This window comes from Heterodontus francisci, chromosome 25 (assembly GCF_036365525.1).
Source record: "Heterodontus francisci isolate sHetFra1 chromosome 25, sHetFra1.hap1, whole genome shotgun sequence".
Classification (NCBI taxonomy): Eukaryota; Metazoa; Chordata; class Chondrichthyes; order Heterodontiformes; family Heterodontidae; genus Heterodontus; species Heterodontus francisci.
The window spans coordinates 62,978,038-63,003,299 of record NC_090395.1 but is presented as its reverse complement, the minus strand read 5'-3'; the positions used below and the strand labels follow the sequence as shown (position 1 = coordinate 63,003,299).

The 25,262-nt window shown below is 44.4% G+C and overlaps 1 protein-coding gene across 1 annotated transcript; it reads left to right on the top strand.

Moving 5' to 3' along the window:
* Positions 1–1,899: 1,899 nt before the first annotated feature.
* On the top strand, positions 1,900–21,999 carry bysl (bystin-like). The gene is made up of 7 exons (XM_068057325.1): positions 1,900–2,290; positions 6,611–6,776; positions 9,436–9,574; positions 17,689–17,822; positions 18,248–18,408; positions 20,510–20,612; positions 21,590–21,999. Exons 1-7 carry the CDS (start codon positions 2,029–2,031, stop codon positions 21,930–21,932), a joined length of 1,308 nt encoding a protein of 435 aa, XP_067913426.1. The 5' UTR covers positions 1,900–2,028; the 3' UTR covers positions 21,933–21,999.
* Positions 22,000–25,262: the final 3,263 nt, after the last annotated feature.

Genomic DNA, 25,262 nt, shown 5'->3' with positions numbered 1-25,262 from the left:
AGGTGGAAAGCGAGGTAGAGAAGTGGAGAGGTTTAGGAAGGGAATTCCAGAGCTTAGGGCCAAGGCAGCTGAAGGCACGGCCACCAATGATGGCGTGATTAAGGCCGTGGATGTTCAAGCGGCCAGAACTGGAGGCGCGCAGAGATCTTGGTTATGGGACTGGAGGAAAAGTGTTACGGTCTGCCTGAAAAGGTACTGGAACCCGGTTCAATAGCAACCTTCAATCAAAAAAGCAAATAATTTGTAGGGCAAGTTGGTGGGAAGGAGGGGAACTCTTCCAAAGAGCCAGCACAGGCACGATGGGCTGAATGGTCCCCTTCTGTGCAGTATGATTCTAAGATTAAAAAGAGACAACAAGTAAGGTATGACTATGGGTTGACCAGGTGAGTGAGTCAAAGGCAGAAAGCATGATTTGCATGAAATTGACTATGCTGATGAATGGAATAAAAACAAAAGAAAAAGTGCTGGAAATACTCAGCAGGTCTGGCAGCATCTGAGGAGAGAGCAGCAAAGTTAACATTTCAGATCAGTGACCTTTCATCAGAACTGGCAAAGGTTAGAAATGTTTTAACCAAATAAAGTTGGGGTGGGACAAAACGGAACAAAAGGGAAGACGTTGATAGGACAGAGGTTCACAGAGAATAACTGCTTTTTCCTTAACCGAGGATTCCCCCCCACTGCGGTTGACTGGGCTCTCAACCATGTCCGGCCCATATCCCGCACCTCTGCCCTCACCTCTTCCCCTCCTTCCCAGAACCGCGACAGGGTTCCCCTTGTCCTCACTTTCCACCCCACCAGCCTCCACATCCAAAGGATCATCCTCCGCCATTTCTGTCATGTCCAGCATGATGCCACCACCAAACGCATCTTCCCCTTCCCTGTCAGCATTCCGAAGGGATCGTTCCCTCCGCGACACCCTGGTCCATTCCTCCATTACCCCCGACACCTCATCCCCTTCCTACGGCACCTTCCCATGCAATCGCAGGAGTGATGTGATTGCCCTTTTACCTCCTCTCTCCTCACTATCCAAGGCCCCAAACACTCCTTTCAGGTGAAGCAGTGATGTACTTGTACTTCTTTCAATTTAGTATACTGTATTTGCTGCTCATAATGGAGTCTCCTCTACGTCGGGGAGGCCAAATGCAGATTGGGTGGCCACTTTGTGGAACACCGCTGCTCAGTCCGAAAACGTGACCCCGATCTTCCTGTTGCCATTTCAACACATGCTTTCATGCCCACATCTCTGTCCTGGGATTTCTGCAGTGTTCTAGTGAACATCAACGCAAGCTCAAGGAACAGCACCTCATTTGCCGATTAGGCACGCTACAGCCTACCGGACTGAACTGTGAGTTCAATAATTTCACAGCATGACTGGCCTCCCCTTTTTTATTTTTATTTTTACTTTGTAATTTTTTTTATTTCATTTTATTTTAATTTGTTTCATCATTCAATTTTTTTTTACCATGTGCCTGCCCACTTGTTTTGTTTCAGGTTTTTGCTTTTGGCTAGGGCTTTCATTATTTTTCACCACACCATTAACACACCTTTTGTCTTTCTCTTTGCCTTTGCCCCATGACCTCCTTTGTCAGTTATTCTCTGTGAGCCTTTGTCCTTTTAACACCCCTTTTGTTCTCTTTTTCTCACCCCACTTTATTTGCTGACAACCTATTACTTTCTAAACTTTGCCAGTTCTGATGAAAGGTCACTGACCTGAAACGTTAACTCTGCTTTTCTCTCCACAGATGCTGCCAGACCTGCTGAGTATTTCCAGCACTTTTGATGTAGTTTTTTCAGATTTCCAGCATCTGCAGTATTTTGCTTATGCATTATGCTAATGAACGGAACGCAGTGTGTTTCATCGCAGTGGTTACATTGAAATGGTTACATGACGCGCAGGCGCAGTTGGGTGGGTGACCGGACCACGTGGGCGAGGCAGGCTTTTGGGGTTGTTTGATCCTGGAGCAATTGAGAATCGAAGGGAGTAGGATAGTTTTTCTTAAAAGGTGAGCCGGTGAATTTTAATTGGAAATGCCGAAGGTTAAGGCGGCTAAAGGCGGGGTGGCGCCCAGGAGCCTGGCCTTGGCCGATCAGATTCTGCAGGGAGCCGCCGTGAAACCTATCAGCCGCACCAAGAAGCGGGGCCGGGGGGAAGAGGCCGAAGATGAGTATGTGGATGAGAAACTGTCCCGCAAGATCTTGGAGCAGGCCAGGATTCAGCAGGAGGAGCTGGAGGCAGAGCATGGAGTCGGGAAGAAGTCGAGGGGGAAAAGACCCCAAACCACGGTCCTGGGTAGGTCTGACTGCACCATGCGACCAGAGAGAGAGAGGGCATGAGAGGTACTGTAACAGGACTGGGATTAAATCTACATCACACCAGCTTGTCAAAGTAGTTCTGAAGTTAGTTTCAACCAGAACAAAAAAAGTTGTTTTTGAATTTTGAAGGAAATTGAATTCTAACCAAGTTAGTCAAGACTGTGTACAGTTCTGGTCGGTACGCTATAGGAAGGATGTGAGTGCACTGAAGAAGGTGCAAAGGAGATTCACCAGGTTGTTGCCTGGGCTGGAGCATTTTTCAGCTGTGAAGAGAGACAGGATAGGCTCGTGTTGTTTTCCTTACAGCAGAGAAGGCTGAGGGGGGGACCTGATTGAGGTATACAAAATTATGAGGGGTGTAGGTAGAGTAGAAAGGAAGAAACTTTTTCCCTTCGTGGAGATTTCAATAACCTGGGGCATAGATTTAAGGTAAGGGGCAGGAGGTTTAGAGGGAATTTGAGGAAAAATGTTTTCACCCAGAGGATGGTTGGAATCTGGAACACTGCTTGAAGGGGTGGTAGAGGCAGGAATCCTCACAACATTTAAGAAGTATTTGGATGAGCACTTGAAACGTCATAGCATACAAGGCTATGGGCAAAGTATTGGAAAATGGGATTAGAATAGATAGGTGCTTGATGGCTGGCACGGACATGATGGACCAAAGGGCCTGTTTCTGTGCTGTATAACTCTATGACTTAAGGAAAGACTAGGATAAGGACGTGTGGGAGAAAGAAATGGGAGGATATGTCGATAAAGTTAGATGAAGTAAGATGGGAGGAAAATTGTGTGGAACATCAGCATAGACCAGTTGGGCTGAATGGCCTGGCACTACATGCTGCATAAAAGGGTGTTTACTTGAAGTTAACCCATTCAAGAAGGAATTGGATTGTTATCCGAAACAGAAGAATGTGCAGGGCTACAGGGAGAAGGCGGGGGTGTGGCACTAGGTAAATTGTTCCTTTGGAGAGCCAGTGCAGACACGATGGGCCGAATGGCCTTTTTCTGTGCTGCAGCAATTCTGATTTCTTTCCAGAAGCTGACAGACCTACTATCTACAACATTTTCTGTGTGATGTAACGATTCAGTGTAATAATAGAATAGTACAGCACAGAAGGTGACCATTCAGCTCATCGAGCCTGTGTTGGCTCTTTTGAAGAGCAATCCAGTTAGTCCCACTCCCTTGCTCTTTCCCCATATCGCTGGATAAATATTTATCCAATTCCCTTTTGAAGGCCGCTATTGATTCCATATCCATCACCCATTCCAAATCCTAACCACTTGTTGCACAAAAAAAGTTTTCCCTCATCTTTTCTTTTGTCAGTTGCCTTAAATCTGCCCTCTGGCTATGGACCCTTCAGCCATTGGTAATAGTCTCTCTTTATTTACTCTATCTAAACCTTTCTTGACTTTAAAGACTTCTATCAAATCTCCTGATAACCTTCTCTGCTCCAGGGAGAGCAACCCCAGCTTCTCCAGTCTTTCCATGTCCCTGGAATAATTCTCGTAAATCTCCTCTCCACCCTCTCCAAAACCTTTACATTCATCCCAAAGTGCCCAGAACCAAACACAATCCTCCAGCAAAAGCTGTTTTTATCTCCAGGGAAGTTGTCCAAGTAGTCGTCTTGTACCTACTTGTAAAATGGGAGACTGCCCTTCTCTGAAGGCCTGAAACATGGGGTCTGTAGCAGAGCAGTTGTTCGGCCAATGTCTTGAACACTTCAATCCAACAGATTCTTTTAAATGATTCTCTAGTATTATTAAGATCAGAAAATGGTAGAAAGGTGTAGCAGGTCAGTCAGAAACTAAAGGAATTGAAAGGATGTTGAGATTTGAAGGGAGATCATCATCTGACCAATTGTTAGCTTTTTGTATTGGTATATTGCACCAACTGAGGGGGATTGCTTCAGTGCAGTTTCCCCATACCCCCGTCACACTTTGGAATCTTTGATCTTTTTCGCCACAGGATTTTGAAAGACTTGCATTTTAAATTGCTTTAAAGCAAAATATATTATGTCTTTTTAAAATACTGAGACGAAACATGATTGAAATATTAATAAGTTAGGCATTGATGTTGGTTCCACAAATACTGAATACAATAAGCAATCCGTTGTCCTCTCTTGGTATTTGATAAACATCTCAACCATTGTGTTGGGAAGTCCCTGATCCTGGACCCTGCTCTCTAGTTGTGAGCACAGTGATATAAAAATGTGGTCAAAAACGGTTGTAAACATAAAGGGGTACTACAGTAGGCTTTCATCCAGACTCCAAGGGTAGAGCAAATGCATAGTTTGATTTTTAAAAATCGGGCAAGATGTAATATGTTCATTATTTGTGATGCTATGAAGACAAGTACTGTCACTCCGGCCTTAACTGCTGCTTTATATGTTCACCTTGCTGTCTTTGAAATAAAGTAGCTTTGTATCTGGTCTCATCTTACCAGGTGTTTTCAGTACACGGGTGGGCACGAAGATACAGTTCAGATCTGTATGTGACATCGGTGAAGCATGCCATCATTTAGTTAGAAATTGGGCAATATGGGGCAAACTCCTAAAGGCAGGATTGCTAATGGAAGTGACCAGCTCTGCTGTACCTGAGAGAAAATCGAAGACACCACATATTTGTGACTCCTTTAGGGGAAACTGAAAGCAGGACGCAAAACTGCAGAACGAGTTGATCCACGCTGATTTTGTATACCTTTAAAATGTCACATTGTACATGGCTCGACATGGCGGGATGCACATACACCAACAATGGCTATTTTAGTGAGGGTTTATGGCTTAACAAGTTGCATCCAAGCATGAATGAACCTCTAGGAGCATGGGAAGGGAAATCTGTGTTTGGTTAGCTGTTATTGTTTCCTTACGTAAAGTGAAAATGGGAAGATTTAATCATTTATAGACATATTTCCTTATTACTTTCTTAGTGTTTGAAAATAACTATATTTCCTTGATCTCACATTGTTTCAGACTAGCAGGAGACCAGAGCATAGATAAGGTGGGGGATAAAAATTTCACAGGGGTCTCAGCATCTGAAAATGTTGATGAAGTTTTGGGTATTAATATGTTAACCTCCCTTTAAGACGTCGATGCAACTTCTACGCAATCTCAACGTTTTCGGTTTTATTTCAGAGAGTTGAAGCACATTAAGCCAATTTATTTACCAGTTCCTAAGCATTGACGGTAATGTTAGTGCTGAATGTACACGAAGCTCCTGTCTTGCCCGCTACTTGTGGAGTACAGTATCCCTATGGGTACAAGGCAGGACTTGGGTAAGAACAAAAGTCTTGAAATTTACAGCATCCAGTTTTAGGTAATCTTGAAAAAGCTGCAAGACCAATTGCATCAGTTACTAAACTGTTTTCAGTTCTTTGGGGCAATATTACTAACAGCTCTGTCTGGAGCAGAGGCAAAGACCAGTGCAGTGTGTTTTGCAGTACAGAAATTAACCATCTAGGTAGGAAGGTAGAGAGAAACTGTTCCAAGGGAAGGATCAAGAACCAGAGGGAACCTATTTAAGGTGATTGAAAAGAAGCAACAGCGACACAAGGACAAACGGTTTTGCACAACAAGTGGTTAGGATCTGGAACGCACTACCTGAGAGTGTGGTGAGGAGGCAGATACAATTGGGGCTTTCCAAAGGATATTGGTTAAGCACCTGAAGAAGAAAAATTTGCAGAGCTACAGGGAAAGGGAGGGAGAGCGGGACTGATTGAGTTGCTCTTGCAGAGAGCTGCACAGACATGATGGGCCGAATAGCCTCCTTTTTGCATTGTAGATCGAATCATACAATGGTTGCGCTCATTTTCAAGGTTATCCAGAGTTGGAAGTCTGGAACTGTTGATTGTGGTCTAAAAGACAGGTGGTGCTCCACCTAAAAGAATGTAGACAAGACTTCAACAGAAAAGTTCAAGGATTTTGCATGTCGAAAGGCCAACTTGCTGTATTTAATACAGGTTGATGTGAGAAAATGCAGACAGCCAGATATTGCACTGGAAAGGCTCAGCAAATCCATATTAAACATGGCAATTTGGTATCTTGGCTTATGACATTTCCCCATCTCTGCTGTCTTATCGATTGCAGCCGTCTACTTCGAAGCAAATAATCCTCGGACACCTCCAGCATTTTGGTTCAAAGTGGCCATGGAAGAGATCGCTGGCTGACCTCTGCTAAAGACCAGAGGAAGTGAAACCAAGGGGGTGAAGTTAATAAGAGGCCATTAAAATAAAAGTAATTAGATGAATTTTGACGAGGAGGCCCCTGGGTGCATGTGGCGATTAAATATGTTTTTGGTTTTGTAGGCAAAAGTTCAAAAGGTAAAGGTTATGACTCTGACTCGGATGATGAATGGCCTGCGCTGGACAAGGCTGCAGCAATTGCAAAGGAAGAGTATTGTGAGGAAGTCGTAGTGAACCCTGAGGATGAAAAGGCAATTGATATGTTCATGAACAAAAATCCACCACTGAGGTAACGTCCAGTAAATATACTCGCCTGAAGCTTTTTGATATTTCTGTGGAAGTGACTGTTCTGCTCAGCAGAAAACTGAGTTGTGCTTTGTGCCTGCTCCATTCCAAAACTCCTGATGCTGGCCAATTTCCCCCCCGCACCTCCCCCACAAGTTTTGGGCTAGTTGCAAATGTCCACCTCCAGCTGGGAAGTGGGAAATGGAGATTTATGTGGAAGACATCCGTCTGCCACAGTGTGGAGTGTCCAGTGGTCTCTGTGGTAGCCAAAGAGCGTTGTCAGATTTTTTTTTAAAATGTAAAATTGTAGGGACGGGGAGTTGAATAATTCACACCCCCACCACAGCAGCTGTGTTTCTAGTGCACAGCATTGCTATTGCACATGATCAGTATATTATTTATGTACGTGTTTTGAATATGCAAACCCCTGTGGTAAAGCATATCTGTCATATTATCGCCTTTCATGGAAAATCTTGGAAGTTCTGGGGACTGGGGAGAGGTGCCCGAGTGTGGCCTTGCTGATTTCTCTAGCAGGAATTCTGTCTTTTGAGTGCAAGTCAGACAGGGATTGTTAGCAGGATATTTGTGAGGTGGCTGCGGAATGTGTGAGCATCACAGCTAAGCTTTGTTGTTTTCTCATCTGTTATGTACGTGTGTATACAGCGTAGCGATCAGGAGCTGTCACTAGCTGGTTGATATTCCATATTTTTGGGCCCCCTCAGCCCACCTGCTGACTCCAAAATATTGAAGCCAATGTAATGCCCCCACTGCAATCTTTGCAGATTAAAAAACCCAGCACAGAGCACAAGTTGAACCTGGACTTTTCTGTTCCTTTGGTCTAAATGGCTCAGCATCACACTGGGCAATGAATTTATCCACGGAACTGTTTTAAGTGAGGGTTGGTTATTCTTATGACATTATAATGTACTTGAGATGTTCAATGGCACGTTCCAACTATGCAACTAGTGATAGTGTAAGGAAGATGTCATCAAAGGTAATTGGGAATAGTCAGCATGGTTTTGTGAAAGGGAGATCATGTTTAACCAATTTTTTTGGAGTTCCTTGAAGGAGTAACATGTGCTGTGGATAAAGGGGAGCCCGTTGACTAACTGTACTCGGATTTCCATAAGGCATTTGACAAGGTGCCACGTAAAAGGTTATTGCGCAAAGTAGGAGTTCATGGTGTCGGGGTAACATATTAGCATGGATAGAAGATTGGCTGGCTGGCAGAAAACAGCATATGCATAAATGGGTCCTTTTCTGATTGGCAGGATGTGGCCAGTGGAGTCCTGCACGGGTCTGTGATGGGGCCTCAACATTTTACAATTTATATCAATGACTTAGATGAGGGGAGTGATGGCATGGTAACTAAATTTGCAGATGACACAAAGGTAGGTAGGAAGGTATGTTGCGAAGAGGACAGAAGGAGATTGTAGACTGAAATGGATAGGTTGAGTGAGTGGGCAAAAATCTAGCAGGAGGAGTATAATGTGGGAAAATGTGAAGTTGTTCACTTTGGCAGGAAGAATTAAAAAAGCAGAGAATTACTTAAATGGAGAACGACTGTAGAATTCCAAGATGCAGAGGGATCTAGGTGTTCAAGTGCATGAGTCACAAGGTTAGTATGCAGGTACAGCAAGTAATAAAGAAGACTAATGAAATGCTATCTTTTATTACAAGAGGAATTGAAAATAAAAGTAAGGATGTTATGCTTCAGTTATACAGGGCATTGGTGAGACCACATCTCGAATACTGTGTGCAGTTTTGGTCTCCTTATTTAAGGAAGGACACAAATGTGTTGGAGGCAGTTCAGAGGAGGTTTACTAGATTGATTGACTGGTCAGTTATTCTCTGTGACCCTCTGTCCTATCAACACCTCTTTTGTTATCTCTTGCACCCCACCCCCCCCCCAACTTTACTTGCTTAAAACCTTTTACATTTCTAATATCTGCCAGTTCTGATGAAGGGTCACTGACCTGAAACGTTAACTCTGCTTCTCTCTCCACAGATGCTGCCAGACCTGCTGAGTATTTCCAGCATTTCTTGTTTTTATTTCGGATTTCCAGCATCTGCAGTATTTTGCTTTTATTACTAGATTGATACCTGGAATGAGCAGGTTGTCTCATGAGGAAAGGTTGGACAGACTGGGCTTGTTGTCACTGGAGTTTAGAAGAGTGAGGGGGAGACTTGATTAAGTATATAAAATCCTGAACGGACTTGACAAGGTGGATGTGGAAAGGATGTTTCCTCTTGTGGGTGAGTCCCTAACTAGGGGGCACTGTTTTAAAATTAAGGGTTGCCCTTTTATGACAGAGATGAGGAGAAATTCTTTGAGGGTTGAGCGACTTTGGAACTCCCTACCTCAGAAGGCGATGGAGGTGGGGTCATTAAATATTTTTACGTCGGAGGTAGATAGATTCTTGTTAGGCATGGGAATCAAAGGTTATCGGAAGTGGATGGGAGTGTGGAATTCGAGACGCAGACAGATCAGCCATGATTTTATTGAATGGCAGAGCATGCTTGAGGGGCCGAATGGCCTACTTCTGCTCCTAATTTGTCTGTTCGGATAATTATCAACCCTCCCATTTTGAGCCCAAACATTAGTTTGATGTAAATGTATTTTGGCTGCACTGGTCAGTTAACTTTCTTGTTTTGCACTGAAGGCGTACCCTTGCTGACATCATTATGGAGAAGATCACGGAGAAGCAGACAGAAGTGGAAACAGCCATGTCGGAAATCTCTGGCCGCCCTATGCCTCAGCTTGACCCCAGAGTCCTGGAAGTGTACAAGGGAGTTCGTGAGGTAAAGGGTTCTGCCACATTCATAGTAAATGATTTTTTTATTGGCCATGGCAGCAGCTATAACAATGGGGTATTGTACATCGAGGGAACACGTTCCGACCTTGGGTGCTAATGTTATAGTTTACTGATTTCCACCATGCCACTAGAGGGAGTGGTGTGTTGGAGAGTGAGCGAAACAAGTGGATAGAATGACCAAAAATGCTTCATACTCTTGAACAAAGGAAGAAATGTGGTGGCGATAACTGAACAATTTTCTGCGTAACGCAAATATATTTGTGTTGACATCTTTAAAATGAAGCACGTTTCTTACCTCTTTTAAATTAATTTTTTTTGCCATCCTCCGAGAGGCATACAGCACCTCCAGCTTGGAGCTCTTGTCGCTGATTTGCTACCTGTCAATAGGTATTTCTGAGGTTGATTATTTTTTCTTCCCTTGGATGGGTCCCCATAATCTCGTGGTGGGAGCTCTGAGGTGTGAGGAATTTAATCTGTATTCTCTCTGTGTCATAGTGCAGTATGAGAGTGTTATCTATGTTGCTCCCTCCATCACTTCCTCCTCCCACAGTTCTGTCGATTCCATCCTCTTGTGCATTCCCCTCCCTTTGCCCCACCATTGGCGTCTGTGCCATCAGCAAACCAGGCCCCCTACTCTGGAATTTCCTCCCGAAACACACACCACCTCTTCTTTTTAGACTCTGCTTAAAACTCAGCTCTTTGACAAACATTTAGTCACCTAGTATCTACTTTGGCTTAGCCAGTTTTTCCCTTCATGTCTCCGTGAATGCCTTATGTTTTGTTAAAATTTGTTAGAGGTTCTGTGTAAATGCAAGTTGTTACAAGAGATTTGAGTTCTTTTTTTCCAGTTTTTCTTCTCTCCTTTTACTGAAGGCTGAGCTATGGTTCTGGGGAGGCAGCACTTCTCTGGAATCTCACCCAAATAGCTGTTCATGGTTTAGGCAGGCAATGAGTGTCAGTAAGCACATTGAAACATGGGGCTTGGGAGCCGGGGGTGGGCGGGGGGGGTGGTCTTGTTTTCAGTCAGTGTCAGTCAGCATGTAATTTACAACTGGGATTGCTGAATAACAGACATGATCCTAACCATGTGTTCTTCGCCTAGCCGTCTTCACATGAGGGTGGTAATGGGGATTAAAGTATTTCAGCCACTATACATCTCGGCTGTGCTAACTGCAAAGACTAAAAATTGAACCTGAGACTTGCTGGGTCTCCATGGTCCATTTACCTATGAAGCATTGAATATAGAATGAAGCAGCACAGAAATGGGCCATTTCTGGTCCTCTTCAGGGACAGATGGGACCTGTACAAGAAGGACGGGTTGCACCTAAACTGGAGGGGCACTAATATCCAGGCTGCAAGGTTTGCTAGCGTCACTCGGGAGGGTTTAAACTAGTGTGGCAGGGGGGTGGGAACCAGAGCAGTAGGACAGCTAGTGAAATAAATGAGGAGGACATAGTAAATAAGGCTAGTAGGACTAAGAGGAAGAGCCGGCAGGGAGATGTTGCTGAGCACAGCGGGACTGGTGGTCTGAAGTGCATTTGTTTCAATGCGAGAAGTATAACAGGTAAGGCAGATGAACTTAGAGCTTGGATTAGTGCTTGGAAGTATGATGATGTTGCTATTACAGAGACTTGGTTGAGGGAAGGGCAGGATTGGAAGCTAAATGTTCCAGGATTTAGAAGCTTCAGGCAGGATAGAGGGGATGTAAAAGGGGTGGGGGAGTTGCATTACTGGTTAAGGAGAATATCACAGCTGTACTGCGGGAGGACACCTCAGAGGGGTCATGCAGCGAGGCAATATGGGTGGAGCTCAGGAATAGGAAGGGTGCAGTCACGATGTTGGGGGTTTTCTACAGGCCTCCCAACAGGCAGCGGGAGGTAGAGGAGCAGATATGTAGACAGATTTTGGAAAGATGTAAAGGTAACAGGGTTGTGGTGGTGGGTGATTTTAACTTCCCCTATATTGACTGGGACTCACTTAGTGCTAGGGGCTTGGATGGAGCAGAATTTGTGAGGAGCATCCAGGAGGGCTTTTTGAAACAGTATGTAGATAGTCCAACTAGGGATGGGGCCATTCTGGACCTGGTATTGGGGAATGAGCCCGGCCAGGTGGTCGAAGTTTCAGTGGGGGAGCATTTCGGGAGCAGTGACCATAATTCCATAAGTTTTAAGGTACTTGTGGATAAGGATAAGAGTAGTCCTTGGGTGAAGGTGATAAATTGGGGGAAGGCTAATTATAACAATATTAGGCAGGAACTGAAGAATTTAGATTGGGGGCGGCTGTTTGAGGGTAAATCAACATCTGACATGTGGGAGTCTTTCAAATGTCAGCTGATTAGAATCCAGGACCAGCATGTTCCTGTGAGGAAGAAAGACAAGTTTGGCAAGTTTCGGGAAGCTTGGATCTCGCGGGATATTGTGAGCCTAGTCAAAAAGAAAAAGGAAGCATTTGTAAGGGTAGGAACAGACGAAGCACTTGAGGAATATAAAGACAGTAGGAAGGAACTTAAGCAAGGAGTTAGGAGGGCTAAAAGGGGTCATGAAAAGTCATTGGCAAACAGGATTAAGGAAAATCCCAAGGCTTTTTATACAAATATAAAGAGCAAGAGGGTAACCAGGGAAAGGGTTGGCCCACTCAAGGACAGAGGAGGGAATCCATGTGTGGAGCCAGAGGAAATGGGCGAGGTACTAAATGAGTACTTTGCATCAGTATTCACCAAAGAGAAGGACTTGGTGGATGATGAGCCTAAGGAAGGGAGTGCAGATAGTCTCAGTCACCTCATTATCAAAAAGGAAGGAGGTGTTGGATCTCTTGCAAAGCATTAAGATAGATAAGTCCCCAGGGCCTGATGGGATCTACCCTAGAATACTGAGGGAGGCAAGGGAGGAAATTGCTGGGGCCTTGACAGAAATCTTTGCATCCTCATTGGCTACAGGTGAGGTCCCAGAGGACTGGAGAATAGCCAGTGTTGTTCCTTTGTTTAAGAAGGGTGGCAAGGATAATCCAGGAAATTATAGGCCGGTGAGCCTTACGTCAGTGGTAGGGAAACTATTAGTGAGGATTATTCGGGACAGGATTTACTCCCATTTGGAAACAAACGAACTTATTAGCGAGAGACAGCATGGTTTTGTGAAGGGGAGGTCGTGTCTTACTAATTAGATTGAGTTTTTTGAGGACGTGACAAAGATGATTGATGAAGGAAGGGCAGTGGATGTTATCTATATGGACTTTAGTAAAGCCTTTGACAAGGTCCCGCATGGCTGACTGGTACAAAAGGTGAAGTCACATGGGATCAGAGGTGAGCTGGTTATCATGGATGCAGAACTGACTCGGTATAGCAGACAGAGGGTATCAGTGGATGGGTGTTTTTCTGAATGGAGGGATGTGACTAGTGGTGTTCCGCAGGGATCAGTGCTGGGACTTTTGCTGTTTGTAGTATATATAATGATTTGGAGGAAAATGTAGCTGGTCTGATTAGTAAGTTTGCGGACGACACAAAGGTTGGTGGAGTTGCGGATAATGATGAGGTTTGTCAGAGGATACAGCAGGATATCGATCGGTTGGAGACTTGGGCGGAGAAATGGCAGATGGAGTTTAATCCGGACAAATGTGAGGTAATGCATTTTGGAAGGTCTAATGCAGGTGGGAGGTATGCAGTAAATGGCAGAACCCTTAGGAGTATTGACAGGCAGAGAGATCTGGGTGTACAGATCCACAGGTCACTGAAAGTGGCAATGCAGGTGGATAAGGTAGTCAAGAAGGCATACGGCATGCTTGCCTTCGTCGGTCGGGGCATAGAGTATAAAAATTGGCAAGTCATGTTGCAGCTGTACAGAACCTTAGTTAGGCCACACTTAGAATATTGCGTGCAATTCTGATCGCCACACTACCAGAAGGATGTGGAGGCTTTGGAGAGGGTGCAGAGGAGGTTTACCAGGATGTTGCCTGGTCTGGAAGGCATTAGCTATGAGGAGAGGTTGGAAAAAGTCGGATTGTTTTCACTGAAACGACGGAGGTGGAGGGGCGACATGATAGAGGTTTACAAAGTTATGAGCGGCATGGACAGAGTGAATAGTCAGAAGCTTTTTCCCAGGGTGGAAGAGTCAGTTACTAGGGGACATAGGTTTAAGGTGCGAGGGGCAAAGTTTAGAGGGGATGTGCGAGGCAAGTTTTTTACACAGAGGGTGGTGAATGCCAGAACTTGCTGCCAGGGGAGGAGATGGAAGCAGATACGATAGTGACGTTTAAGAGACATCTTGACAAATACATGAATGGGAAGAGAATAGAGGGATATGAGCCCCGGAAGTGCAGAAGATTTTAGTTTAGGTAGGCATCAAGATCGGCGCAGGCTTGGAAGGCCGAATGGCCTGTTCCTGTGCTGTTCTTTGTTCTTGTTCTTTATTTCAACTATCAATAGGGCGGCGCAGTGGTTAGCACCGCAGCCTCACAGCTCCAGCGACCTGGGTTCAATTCTGGGTACTGCCTGTGCGGAGTTTGCAAGTTCTCCCTGTGAACCACGTGGGTTTCCGCCGGGTGCTCCGGTTTCTTCCCACAGCCAAAGACTTGCAGGTTGATAGGTAAATTGGCCATTATAAATTGCCCCTAGTATAGGTAGGTGGTAGGGGAATATAGGGAAGATGGGGATGTGGTAGGAATATGGGATTAGTGTCGGGTTAGTATAAATGGGTGGTTGATGGTCGGCACAGACTCGGTGGGCCGAAGGGCCTGTTTCAGTGCTGTATCTCTGAATAAAAAAAATAAATAAACTCTGCACTGTCTTGTTTTCCCACGCACATCATTGTCAAGTCCCATTCTCCTAATTCCTCCGTATACTCTTTCAATATTCCTCTTTTTTTTAAGCAGCAAACGACTTGTGGTAAAGAATTCCACACTCTTAACCATCCTCTATATTTGAAAAAAAGTTCTACCTCCCCCCTTAATTGTTTGTGATTATCTCAATTATGTGCTTTCTTAATACATCTTGCTGCCCAGTGGAAACAATCTATCACTTTATCAAAACCCTCTCTCATCTTGAGGTACTCTTTAGGAATGAAGGGAATATCAAATATAACAGTACCAAAATTTCCTAATGACACTAAACTTCGGGTGGACGAAATGGCTATTAGTGACTAAGGACAGTGAAAGACTGCAAGAGAAAACGGGTGGACTAGTAGGATGAGTGACAAATGCAGTTCAATGCAGAGAAATATGAAGCAATACCTTTCCTAAGTCATCCTTTTAACTTACGCAGCTCGAATTAAAAAATTTAACTCAAGTTTTTCTTAACCCTAACTTCTGACTTGTGGAAACACCCAGTGGAGCTAAGCAAACATTTAAAAACATTTTTATCCTTCCTATAACATCTAAAACTGTGTTCCAATTACAGCCTCACTCAGGCCTTGCACAATTTCAATATTACCTCCTTGCTTTTGCATTTTATGCCTCTAGATATAAAACTGATAATTCCATTTCATTTGAAATTTTACGATTTAGAGTCAGAGTCATAGAGAGATCCAGCACTGAAACAGGCCCTTCGGCCCACCGAGTCTGTGCCGACCAACAACCACCCATTTATACTAATTCTTCGTTTAATCCCATATTCCCTACCACATCCCCACCTTCCGTCAATTCTCCTATCACTTACCTACACGACGGGCAATTTACAATGGCCAATTTACCTATCAACCTGCAAGTCTTTGGCTGTGGGAGGAAACGGGAGTACCCGGCGGAAACCCACGCGGTCATGGGGAGAACTTGCAAATTCCGCACAAGCAGTACCCAGAACCGAACTCGTGTCGCTGGAGCTGTGAACCTGCGGTGCTAACCACTGCGTCACTGTGCTGCCCCAAACTTCAGATTTAATGTATGCCTCTTTCTCCTGTTCTTATTTTCAAAAGGTATTGCTTCATATTTCTCTGCATTGAACTGCATTTATCACTCATCCTGCTAGTCCACCCGTTTTCTCTTGCAGTCTTTCATTGTCCTAGTCTTCTTTTGGGCCTCCTTATCTCGAGAGACAATGGATACGCGCCTGGAGGTGGTCAGTGGTTTGTGAAGCAGCGCCAGGAGTGGCTATAAAGGCCAATTCTAGAGTGACAGGCTTTTCCACAGGCGCTGCAGAGAAATTTGTTTGTCGCGGCTGTTGCACAGTTGGCTCTCCCCTTGCGCCTCTGTCTTTTTTCCTGCCAACTACTAAGTCTCTTCGACTCGCCACATTTTAGCCCCGTCTTTATGGCTGCCCGCCAGCTCTGGCGAACGCTGGCAACTGACTCCCACGACTTGTGATCAATGTCACAGGATTTCATGTCGCGTTTGCAGACGTCTTTATAGCGGAGACATGGACGGCTGGTGGGTCTGATACCAGTGGCGAGCTCGCTGTACAATGTGTCTTTGGGGATCCTGCCAGCTTCCATGCGGCTCACATGGCCAACCCATCTCAAGCGCCGCTGACTCAGTAGTGTGTATAAGCTGGGGATGTTGGCCGCCTCGAGGACTTCTGTGTTGGAGATACGGTCCTGCCACCTGATGCCAAGTATTCTCCGGAGGCAGCGAAGATGGAATGAATTGAGACGTCGCTCTTGGCTGACATACGTTGTCCAGGCCTCGCTGCCATAGAGCAAGGTACCGAGGACACAGGCCTGATACACTCGGACTTTTGTGTTCCGTGTCAGTGCGCCATTTTCCCACACTTTCTTGGCCAGTCTGGACATAGCAGTGGAAGCCTTTCCCATGCGCTTGTTGATTTCTGCATCTAGAGACAGGTTACTGGTGATAGTTGAGCCTAGGTAGGTGAACTCTTGAACCACTTCCAGAGCGTGGTCGCCAATATTGATGGATGGAGCATTTCTGACATCCTGCCCCATGATGTTTGTTTTCTTGAGGCTGATGGTTAGGCCAAATTCATTGCAGGCAGCCGCAAACCTGTCGATGAGACTCTGCAGGCACTCTTCAGTGTGAGATGTTAAAGCAGCATCGTCAGCAAAGAGGAGTTCCCTGATGAGGACTTTCCGTACTTTGGACTTCGCTCTTAGACGGGCAAGGTTGAACAACCTGCCCCCTGATCTTGTGTGGAGGAAAATTCCTTCTTCAGAGGACTTGAACGCATGTGAAAGCAGCAGGGAGAAGAAAATCCCAAAAGGTGTGGGTGCAAGAACACAGCTCTGTTTCACGCCCAAACTTCAGATTTAATGTATGCCTCTTTCTCCTGTTCTTATTTTCAAAAGGTATTGCTTCATATTTCTCTGCATTGAACTGCATTTATCACTCATCCTGCTAGTCCACCCGTTTTCTCTTGCAGTCTTTCATTGTCCTAGTCTCTATTAGCCATTTCATCCACTCGAAGTTTAGTCTCATTAGGAAATTTTGATACTGTTATATTTGATATTCCCTTCATTCCTAATAAATGCTGTAAATAAGTGATCCCTGTGAAACACCTCTCACTTAACCTTTCCAGTCCAATGCATTTTCTTTTACCCTTTCTAAAAAAATAACCTAGAAAAATGGCTAGATAACAAACTGAGAGGCTAAAAGTTAATTAGATCCAAAAGATGTTTTGAAGTGGAAAGATATGCACATTCTAAATATATTTAAATTATTATCTCTATCTCCGTGTCTGTCCTATGTATCAATCTGGGGCCAATAGGGTGAGATGTTATCATTGTACAACTGTGTGATCATCTACAGATATTTAACTTGAAGGTCTCTTTATCTTCCTTTCGCCTTTCCCTGCCCCTTACTTCTGGGGGAAAGTGCTTCTCTTGTACTGGGGAAAGTCTGTGTCGTGACCCATTTGAGAGAGGAAATGCAGCATATGGTGAGTCATGTGGGCAAACTTGTAATGCTATTAATTTCAATATTCAATTTAATTGTAATGCAGACCCATATTTTCATTGAACCATCCATGGCCAGAATCTCCTTTCTCAAATATGTCTAGTGATCAGTGTCCATTTGTTAGTGCATTTGACTGAATTTTTCTGCAAATGTTATTTGTTAAAATGAGCCCTTAACATTTAAGGCAGGAATAAAAGAAGAAAATCACACTCTATTCAATGGATATAACAATGCCGTGCTTGTTCAATTTTACATTTTGCTTCCCAAAAGGTATTGTGCAAGTACAGGAGTGGAAAACTTCCCAAAGCCTTTAAGATTATCCCGGCATTGTCAAACTGGGAGCAGATCCTGTACTTCACCGAACCAGAGACCTGGACAGCAGCAGCTATGTATCAGGCAACAAGGTAAGGGACCAGAAGTCATGCAAAGCTAGGTACCCCTTCTGTTTTTTTTTTTCCTCCTTTTTTTGGTAGGTATACTTAAAATGGTACAGCCATTATGCTTTGTTGGGAGAGGATTATAGAAATGGTGTAGTCTTTTTTAAGTGCAAGTATTTTCTGCTCAACCACCTCTAAACAGCTCTTTGATTATGTTTCACCCCCTACTGTTGACAAGCTTGCATTGTGGAGTTGGTGTTAGTTGCTTGTCATATTCCTAATCATTATCGCAGTTGGTGATTCGGTATCTAAAGCATATAGCCTACTGAGGTGTTGTTGCATCTTTCGGTTGGAGAGTGCTTCAGGGTAATTTCATTTTTATTTATTTCTTTAAAAGATGCAATCTTGATACTATGTGTGATTTTATTCCCCCACCCCACCAACTCCCATAGGATCTTTTCTGCCAATTTGAAGGCGAGGATGGCGCAGAGATTTTATAACTTGGTGCTTTTGCCTCGAGTGAGAGATGACATTGTAGAATACAAACGTCTGAACTTTCACCTTTATGCGGCCTTGAAAAAAGCACTTTTCAAACCTGGAGCTTGGTTTAAAGGTAAGTTGGCTTTCCTCTGGTAAAGGCAATTGTGAAAACTAATGTAGAGAGACAAGTATACTCTTCAAGAAATGAACTCTAACTACCTATTTGATCTCCGTATTGTAACAATAAGTACACTGTACCAGGAAGTTTTTGTCTCCTCAACTACCATTGATCATAGTACAGTTGATTGGGAAAGGGTTCTACAAAACTCCAATCGTTGGATGTATATGTAGATCAACATCAGTTGTCATTGGGATGTCGATAAGGTGGAAATGGGCACAGGGAGGGGGTGACATTTCTTAACTTCAACTGTGAAGAACGTGTAGCAAATGGAATTTAATCCTGAGAAGTGTGAGGTGATGCATTTTGGGAGGACTAACAAGGCAAGGGAATATACAATGGATGGTAGGACCCTAGGAAGTACAGAGGGTCAGAGGGACCTTGGTGTACTTGTCTATAGATCACTGAAGGCAGCAGCACAGGTGGATAAGGTGGTTAGGAAGGCATATGGGATACTTGCCTTTATTAGCCGAGGCATAGACAATAAGAGCAGGGAGGTTATGATGGAACGGTATAAAACGCTAGTTAGGCCACAGCTGGAGTACTGTGTATAGTTCTGGGCACCACACTATAGGAAGGATGTGATTGCACTGGAGAGGGTGCAGAGGAGATTCATCAGGATGTTTCCTGGGCTGGAGTATTTCAGCTATGAAGAGAGACTGGATAGGATAGGGTTGTTTTCCTGAGAGCAGAAAAGGTCTAATATGAGGGGCGTAGATAGGAAGAAACGTTTTCCCTTAGCGGAGGTGTCAATAACTAGGGGGCATAGATATAAGGTAAAGGGCAGGAGGTTTAGAGGGGATTTGAGGAAAACTTTTTCTCACCCAGAGGGTGGTTGGAATCTGGAATACACTACGTGAAGGGGTGGTAGAGGCAGGAACCCTCACAACATTTAAGAAGTATTTAGATGAGCACTTGAAACGCCATAGCATACAAGGCTATGGGCCACGTGCTGGAAAATGGGATTAGAATGGATAGGCTTGATGGCTGGCACACGCACGATGGGCCAAAGGGCCTGTTTCTGTGCTGTACAACTCTGACTGTAAGTAGCAATAAATTGTAGATTGCCCTTCTGAACTTGGGTTATGATTGGAGAGCATTTTGAACTGTAGAATGTGAAGATGAAGTGCTGACGGTTCCAGCTCAGTCATCGGTGGTGGCAACAAAAAACATTAAATTTTAGTGCTGGAGGTACTGGTTCATGCTTTGGGGCCATCAGCCCTTTGTCATTTCATCCAAATGACCATTTTTTCCACACGAGCCTGGGCAGTGAGTGTTGGCAGTCTATTTATGGAGGACGTCCCATTTTAATTTCTTCAATTAAGAGCACTATGCATTTAAATAAATGCATTCCCCCCCCCCCCACCCCCCCATCCCATTAAATATTGGTACAAATATGTGAAATTCTGTTCTTGTGTCTCCTGCTATTCTAATTATTTGGTGACAACAAAAAAAATTACAACCGGAGACTGCTTCCGGCATGGACTCGATGGGCCGAATGGCCTCCTCCTCTGCCGTAAATGATTGCTATAATAAAGAACAGGTACCTTTAGGAGTCTGATGCTGGTGGTTGCTGGAAACACAAAGACTTCGAGAAAAGCATACCCAGGGCAAGTGTCACGTTTCCTGCGTCTGCTTCAGAGAAGTCAGCAGTTCAATTCATCCCTGGTTCAATAAGTGGCTTTCTAAAACAAAAGCAAAACGCTGCGGATGCTGGAAATCTGAAATACAAACACACACTGCTGGAAATACTCAGCAGGTTTGCCAGCATCTGTAGAGAGAGAGACAGACAGGTCTGACAGACAGGTTCAGACCTTTCAGGTCTGAATTTATTTGTCAGAAATGTTATGACGACAGGTCATCGACCTGAAACGTTGACTGTTTTTCTCTACTCCAAGATGCTGCCAGATCTGCTGAGTATTTCCAGCATTTTCTGTTCAAGTGAATTTCTAACTTTCATTGTGCGAGAGTGAGACAAGAAAAAATATATAATTTACGAGGAGAAGGCAGGAATGGATGCTTAATTGCAATATTTAAATTTTTTTTTATTTCACAGGTATTCTCCTTCCCTTGTGTGAATCTGGCACATGCACGCTAAGAGAAGCTATCATTATCAGTAGCATTCTGACAAAATGTTCTATCCCAGTTCTGCATACCAGGTAATTGTTGCTTTGTGGTGCTTTATAAGTGGTGGGGAGGGAAGAAAAATTATACATAGAACTGTTTATTTGATAATTCATGTGTGAAACACTTCAGTGCATTTTTTTGTTAAAGATGTTATTTAAATGTAAGTTGTTGCTCCTTTATGAAATTGTGACACTATTACCTCTTATCGTTTGCACTTTTGGGCACCCCTCCTAACATCTCCTCCATCGGCTGTCATCTTGTTTTTGATTACATCTCTATGAAGTGCTTTGGAACATTTATTGTCTGTTAAAGATGCTATATGAATGCAAGTTGTTGCTACCCATTTGAACTAGAGCAGTTCTTCCTCTCAATTATTGCTGAAAATAGAGACATGTTGTCGAAGCTTTTCGTCTTGCACTCATCAGGACAATCCGTAAGAATAACCAAAGTAAGGGAAAATACAATGCCTTGACCAATCGGAGTCAAGCTGCCTGGTTTAAATTTCAAACAAAGCTTGGAAGTTAACTGTCAGTCACCGTAAACTGCTACATTCCCCATGGCAACGCCTCTACCCATCAGAGTTCACTTACCAACCAATCAGCACACTCTTCTCATGCAGCATAAGTTGTTGTTTTCCCTTACATTGGTTATTCTTGCGGATTGTCCTGATGAGTGCAAGATGAAAAGCTTTGACAACATGTCTCTATCTTCAGCCATACTCAAGTTCTGTACTACTAAACGACTATTTGTTTTAAAATAAGTAAAGTCAACAATTTCCATTACTGAATGATATTTTTTGGAGGGAGAAAAGCAACTGATGGAACACAGGTTGTACCTTGACTCAAAATGACACATGTTTAAAAATATAAATTCAATTATTCTCCAAATTAGTTAAACAATTATTATAAGTTTCAGTGCTATCCATGGTGCAGCCACACATGCATTTTATAATCTGCAGTTTCGTTGATATTAGTATCCCTATCTCTTTACCACTATCTTCTGTTAATAGTGCTGCAATGCTGAAGATTGCAGAAATGGAATATAATGGAGCAAACAGCATCTTCCTTCGACTGATGATTGACAAGAAGTATGCGCTTCCCTTCCGAGTTATCGACGCTCTGGTTTTTCACTTCCTGCAGTTCAGGACTGATGAGCGAAACCTGCCAGTACTATGGCACCAGTGTCTGCTTACATTTGCCCAGCGATATAAGGAGGATCTGTCCTCCGAACAAAAAGAGTCATTGCTTGAACTGCTGAGGATCCACTGCCATCCACATATTTCTCCTGAAGTCCGGCGTGAACTCGTCAACTCCAAATCGAGGGATGTTGAAGTGGGAATGGCAGTGGAATGACATATTGTTTCTCATTTCCTGCCGATTGTGTACTCTCGTGTGAATAAATACTTGGATTTGAAATGAAGTTGACCGACTTGATCAGCTTTGTTTTCTGTTTTAATATTGAGCTCTCACGAGGAACTGGGGACAATTAATTGTGCACGTGGCTTATAAAATAAAACTTAGTTTTCCACTTTTTTTGTCCCCTCCTGCCCCCACCCACCCAAACGAAAGAAATGGAGTAATGCTGTTTTATGGCTTTATCATGTTTTGTTTTCCTGTGAAGTGCCTTGGAGATGTTTTATTATGTTTAAAGATGCTACATAATAGGTTGTTGTCTGTGGGCACTCTGAACTGCCACTTGGGCTAGGTACCATAGACCAGCTCGATACTGTGCTCACCTGACATTCCCATGGCCTAACAGGCGTCACTGAGTAAAGATTAAGAGCATGAACCCAGGTTGGCTGTTATCCTCCCTCCCTCAAGCACACTGAGGCCAGTTATAGGTTCCTGCCCAAGCTGCTGGCTCAGTACATACAGGCAACTGTACCCACTGTCAGGAGTAAGACTGGATGACTTCCGCAGTTGGATTTTTGGGAATATGCTCTATGTACAGAAGGTACTATCTCAATGTCACTAACTTCAAATCAGTTATCTTGTTAATAGGATTTTACTGCACTTGAGTTTTTAACCACTATAAATCTTTACTGTTTTTGGTAAAGGAGCAATGCACAACAATGGCTGAAGAAAGTAGGTCCACTCCTCCATTACCCCCACCACCTCGTCCCCTTCCCAGGGCACCTTCACCTGCAATCGCGGGAGGTGTAATACCTGCCCATTTACCTCCTCTCTCCTCACTATCCCAGGCCTCAAACACTCCTTTCAGGTGAGGCAGCGATTTACTTGTACTTCTTTCAATATAGTATACTGTATTCGCTGCTCACATTGTGGTCTCCTGTACATTGGGGAGACCGAACGCAGACTGGGTGACCGCTTTGCGGAACACCTCCGATCAGTCCGCAAGCAGGACCCCGAGCTTCCGGTTGCTGGCCATTTCAACATTTCCCCCTGCTCACATCTCTGTCCTGGGATTGCTGTAGTGTTCCGGTGAACGTCAACGCAAGCTCGAAGAACAGCATCTCATTTACCGATTAGGCACACTACAGCCTGCCAGACTGAACATTGAGTTCAATAATTTCAGAGCATGATGGCCCCCCATTTTACTTTTATTTTTAGTTTTTTTTTTTCTGTTTTATTTCATCTTAGTTTGTTCAGTTTGCTTACCCACTTTTTTTCATGTTTGTACTTGCGGCTGCTCAGTTTTTAGTCCGTTAACACCCTATCTGTACGAATGCTTTGTCATTCAACACACCATTAACATATTGTTTGCTTTTGCTCCACGACCTACTGGTCAGCTATTCTGTGACCTTATCCTATTTACACCTTCTGCTTTGTTATCTCTTGCTCTATCCCCGCTTTACCTGCTTATAACTTTTTACATTTCTAATATTTGCTAGTTCTGAAATGTTAACTCTGCTTCTCTCTCCACAGATGCTGTCAGACCTGCTGAGTATTTCTGGCATTTCTTGTTTTTATTTCAGAGTTCCAGCATCTGCAGTATTTTGCTTTTATTGAAGAAAGTAGGTGTCAGCCTTGGCTCAATAGCACTGTTGCCTGAATCAGAAGCTTTTTTAAAATTCATTCATGGGATGTAGGAGTCACTGGCCATTTATTGCCCATCCCTAATTGCCCTTGAGAAGGTGGTGGTGAGCTGTCTTCTTGAACAGCTGTAGTCCATGTGAGGTAGGTACAGTGCTGTTAGGAAGGGAGTTCCAGGATTTTGACCCAGCGACAGTGAAGGAACGGCGATATAGTTCCAAGTCGGGATTCTGTGAGACTTGGAGGGGAACTTGCAGGTGGTGGTGTTCCCATGTATTTGCTGCCCTTCTCCTTCTGGTTGGTAGAGGTCACGGGTTTGGAAGGTGCTGTCTAAGGAGCCTTGGTGCATTGCTGCAGTGCATCTTGTAGATGGTACACACTGCTGCCACTGTGCGTCGGTGGTGGAGGGAGTGAATGTTTGTAGATGGGGTGCCAATCAAGCGGACTGCTTTATCCTGGATGGTGTCGAGCTTCTTGAGTGTTGGAGCTGCACCCATCCAGGCAAGTGGAGAGTATTCCATCACACTCCTGACTTGTGCCTTGTAGATGGTGGACAGGCTTTGGGGAGTCAGGAGGTGAGTTACTCGCCTCAGGATTCCTAGCCTCTGACCTGCTCTTGTACCTACGGTATTTATATGGCTACTCCGGTTCAGTTTCTGGTCAATGGTAGCCCCTAGGATGTTGATAGTGGGGGATTCAGCGATGGTAATGCCGTTGAATGTCAAGGGAAGATGGTTAGATTCTCTCTTGTTGGAGATGGTCATTGCCTGGCACTTGTGTGGCGCGAATGTTACTTGCCACTTCTCAGCCCAAGCCTGGATATTGTCCAGGTCTTGCTGCATTTCTGCACGGACTGCTTCAGTATCTGAGGAGTCACGAATGGTGCTGAACATTGTGCAATCATCAGCGAACATCCCCACTTCTGACCTTATGATTGAAGGAAGGACATTGATGAAGCAGCTGAAGATGGTTGGGCCTAGGACACCACCCTGAGGAACTCCTGCAGTGATGTCCTGGAGCACAGATGTCCTGGAGCACCTCCAACAACCACAACCATCTTCCTTTGTGCTAGGTATGACTCCAGCCAGCAGAGGGTTTTCCCCCTGATTCCCATTGACCTCAGTTTTGCTAGGGCGCCTTGATGTCAAGGGCAGTCACTCTCTCACCTCACCTCTTGAGTTCAGCTCTTCTTTTCAAGTTTGAACCAAGGCTGTAATGAGGTCAGGAGCTGAGTGGCCCTGGCGGAACCCAAACAGAGTGTCACTGAGCAGGTTATTGCTAAGCAAGTGCCGCTTGATGGCACCTTCCATCACTTTACTGATGATTGAGAGTAGACTGATGGGGCGGTAATTGGCCGGGTTGGACTTGTCCTGCTTTTTGTGTACAGGACATACCTGGGCAATTTTCCACATTGCAGGGTAGATGCCAGTGTTGTAGCTGTACTGGAACAGCTTGGCTAGGGGCGCGGCAAGTTCTGGAGCACAGATCTTCAGTACTATTGCCGGAATATTGTCAGGGCCCATAGCTTTTGCAGTATCCAGTGCCTTCAGTCGTTTCTTGATATCACGCGGAATGAATCGAATTGGCTGAAGTCTGGCATCTGTGATGCTGGGGACTTCAGGAGGAGGCAGAGATGGATCATCGACTAGGCACTTCTGGCTGAAGATTGTTGCAAATGCTTCAGTCTTA

What these genes read in the sequence shown, in the direction of transcription:
- bysl (XM_068057325.1), top strand. Translation starts at nt 2,029, where the DNA reads ATGCCGAAGGTTAAGGCGGCTAAAGGCGGGGTGGCGCCCAGGAGCCTG. An exon ending in AACAAAAATCCACCACTGAG is followed by an intron (nt 6,777 to 9,435) that starts GTAACGTCCAGT and finishes TTTGCACTGAAG; the next exon opens with GCGTACCCTTGCTGACATCA. An exon ending in ACCTGGAGCTTGGTTTAAAG is followed by an intron (nt 18,409 to 20,509) that starts GTAAGTTGGCTT and finishes TTTATTTCACAG; the next exon opens with GTATTCTCCTTCCCTTGTGT.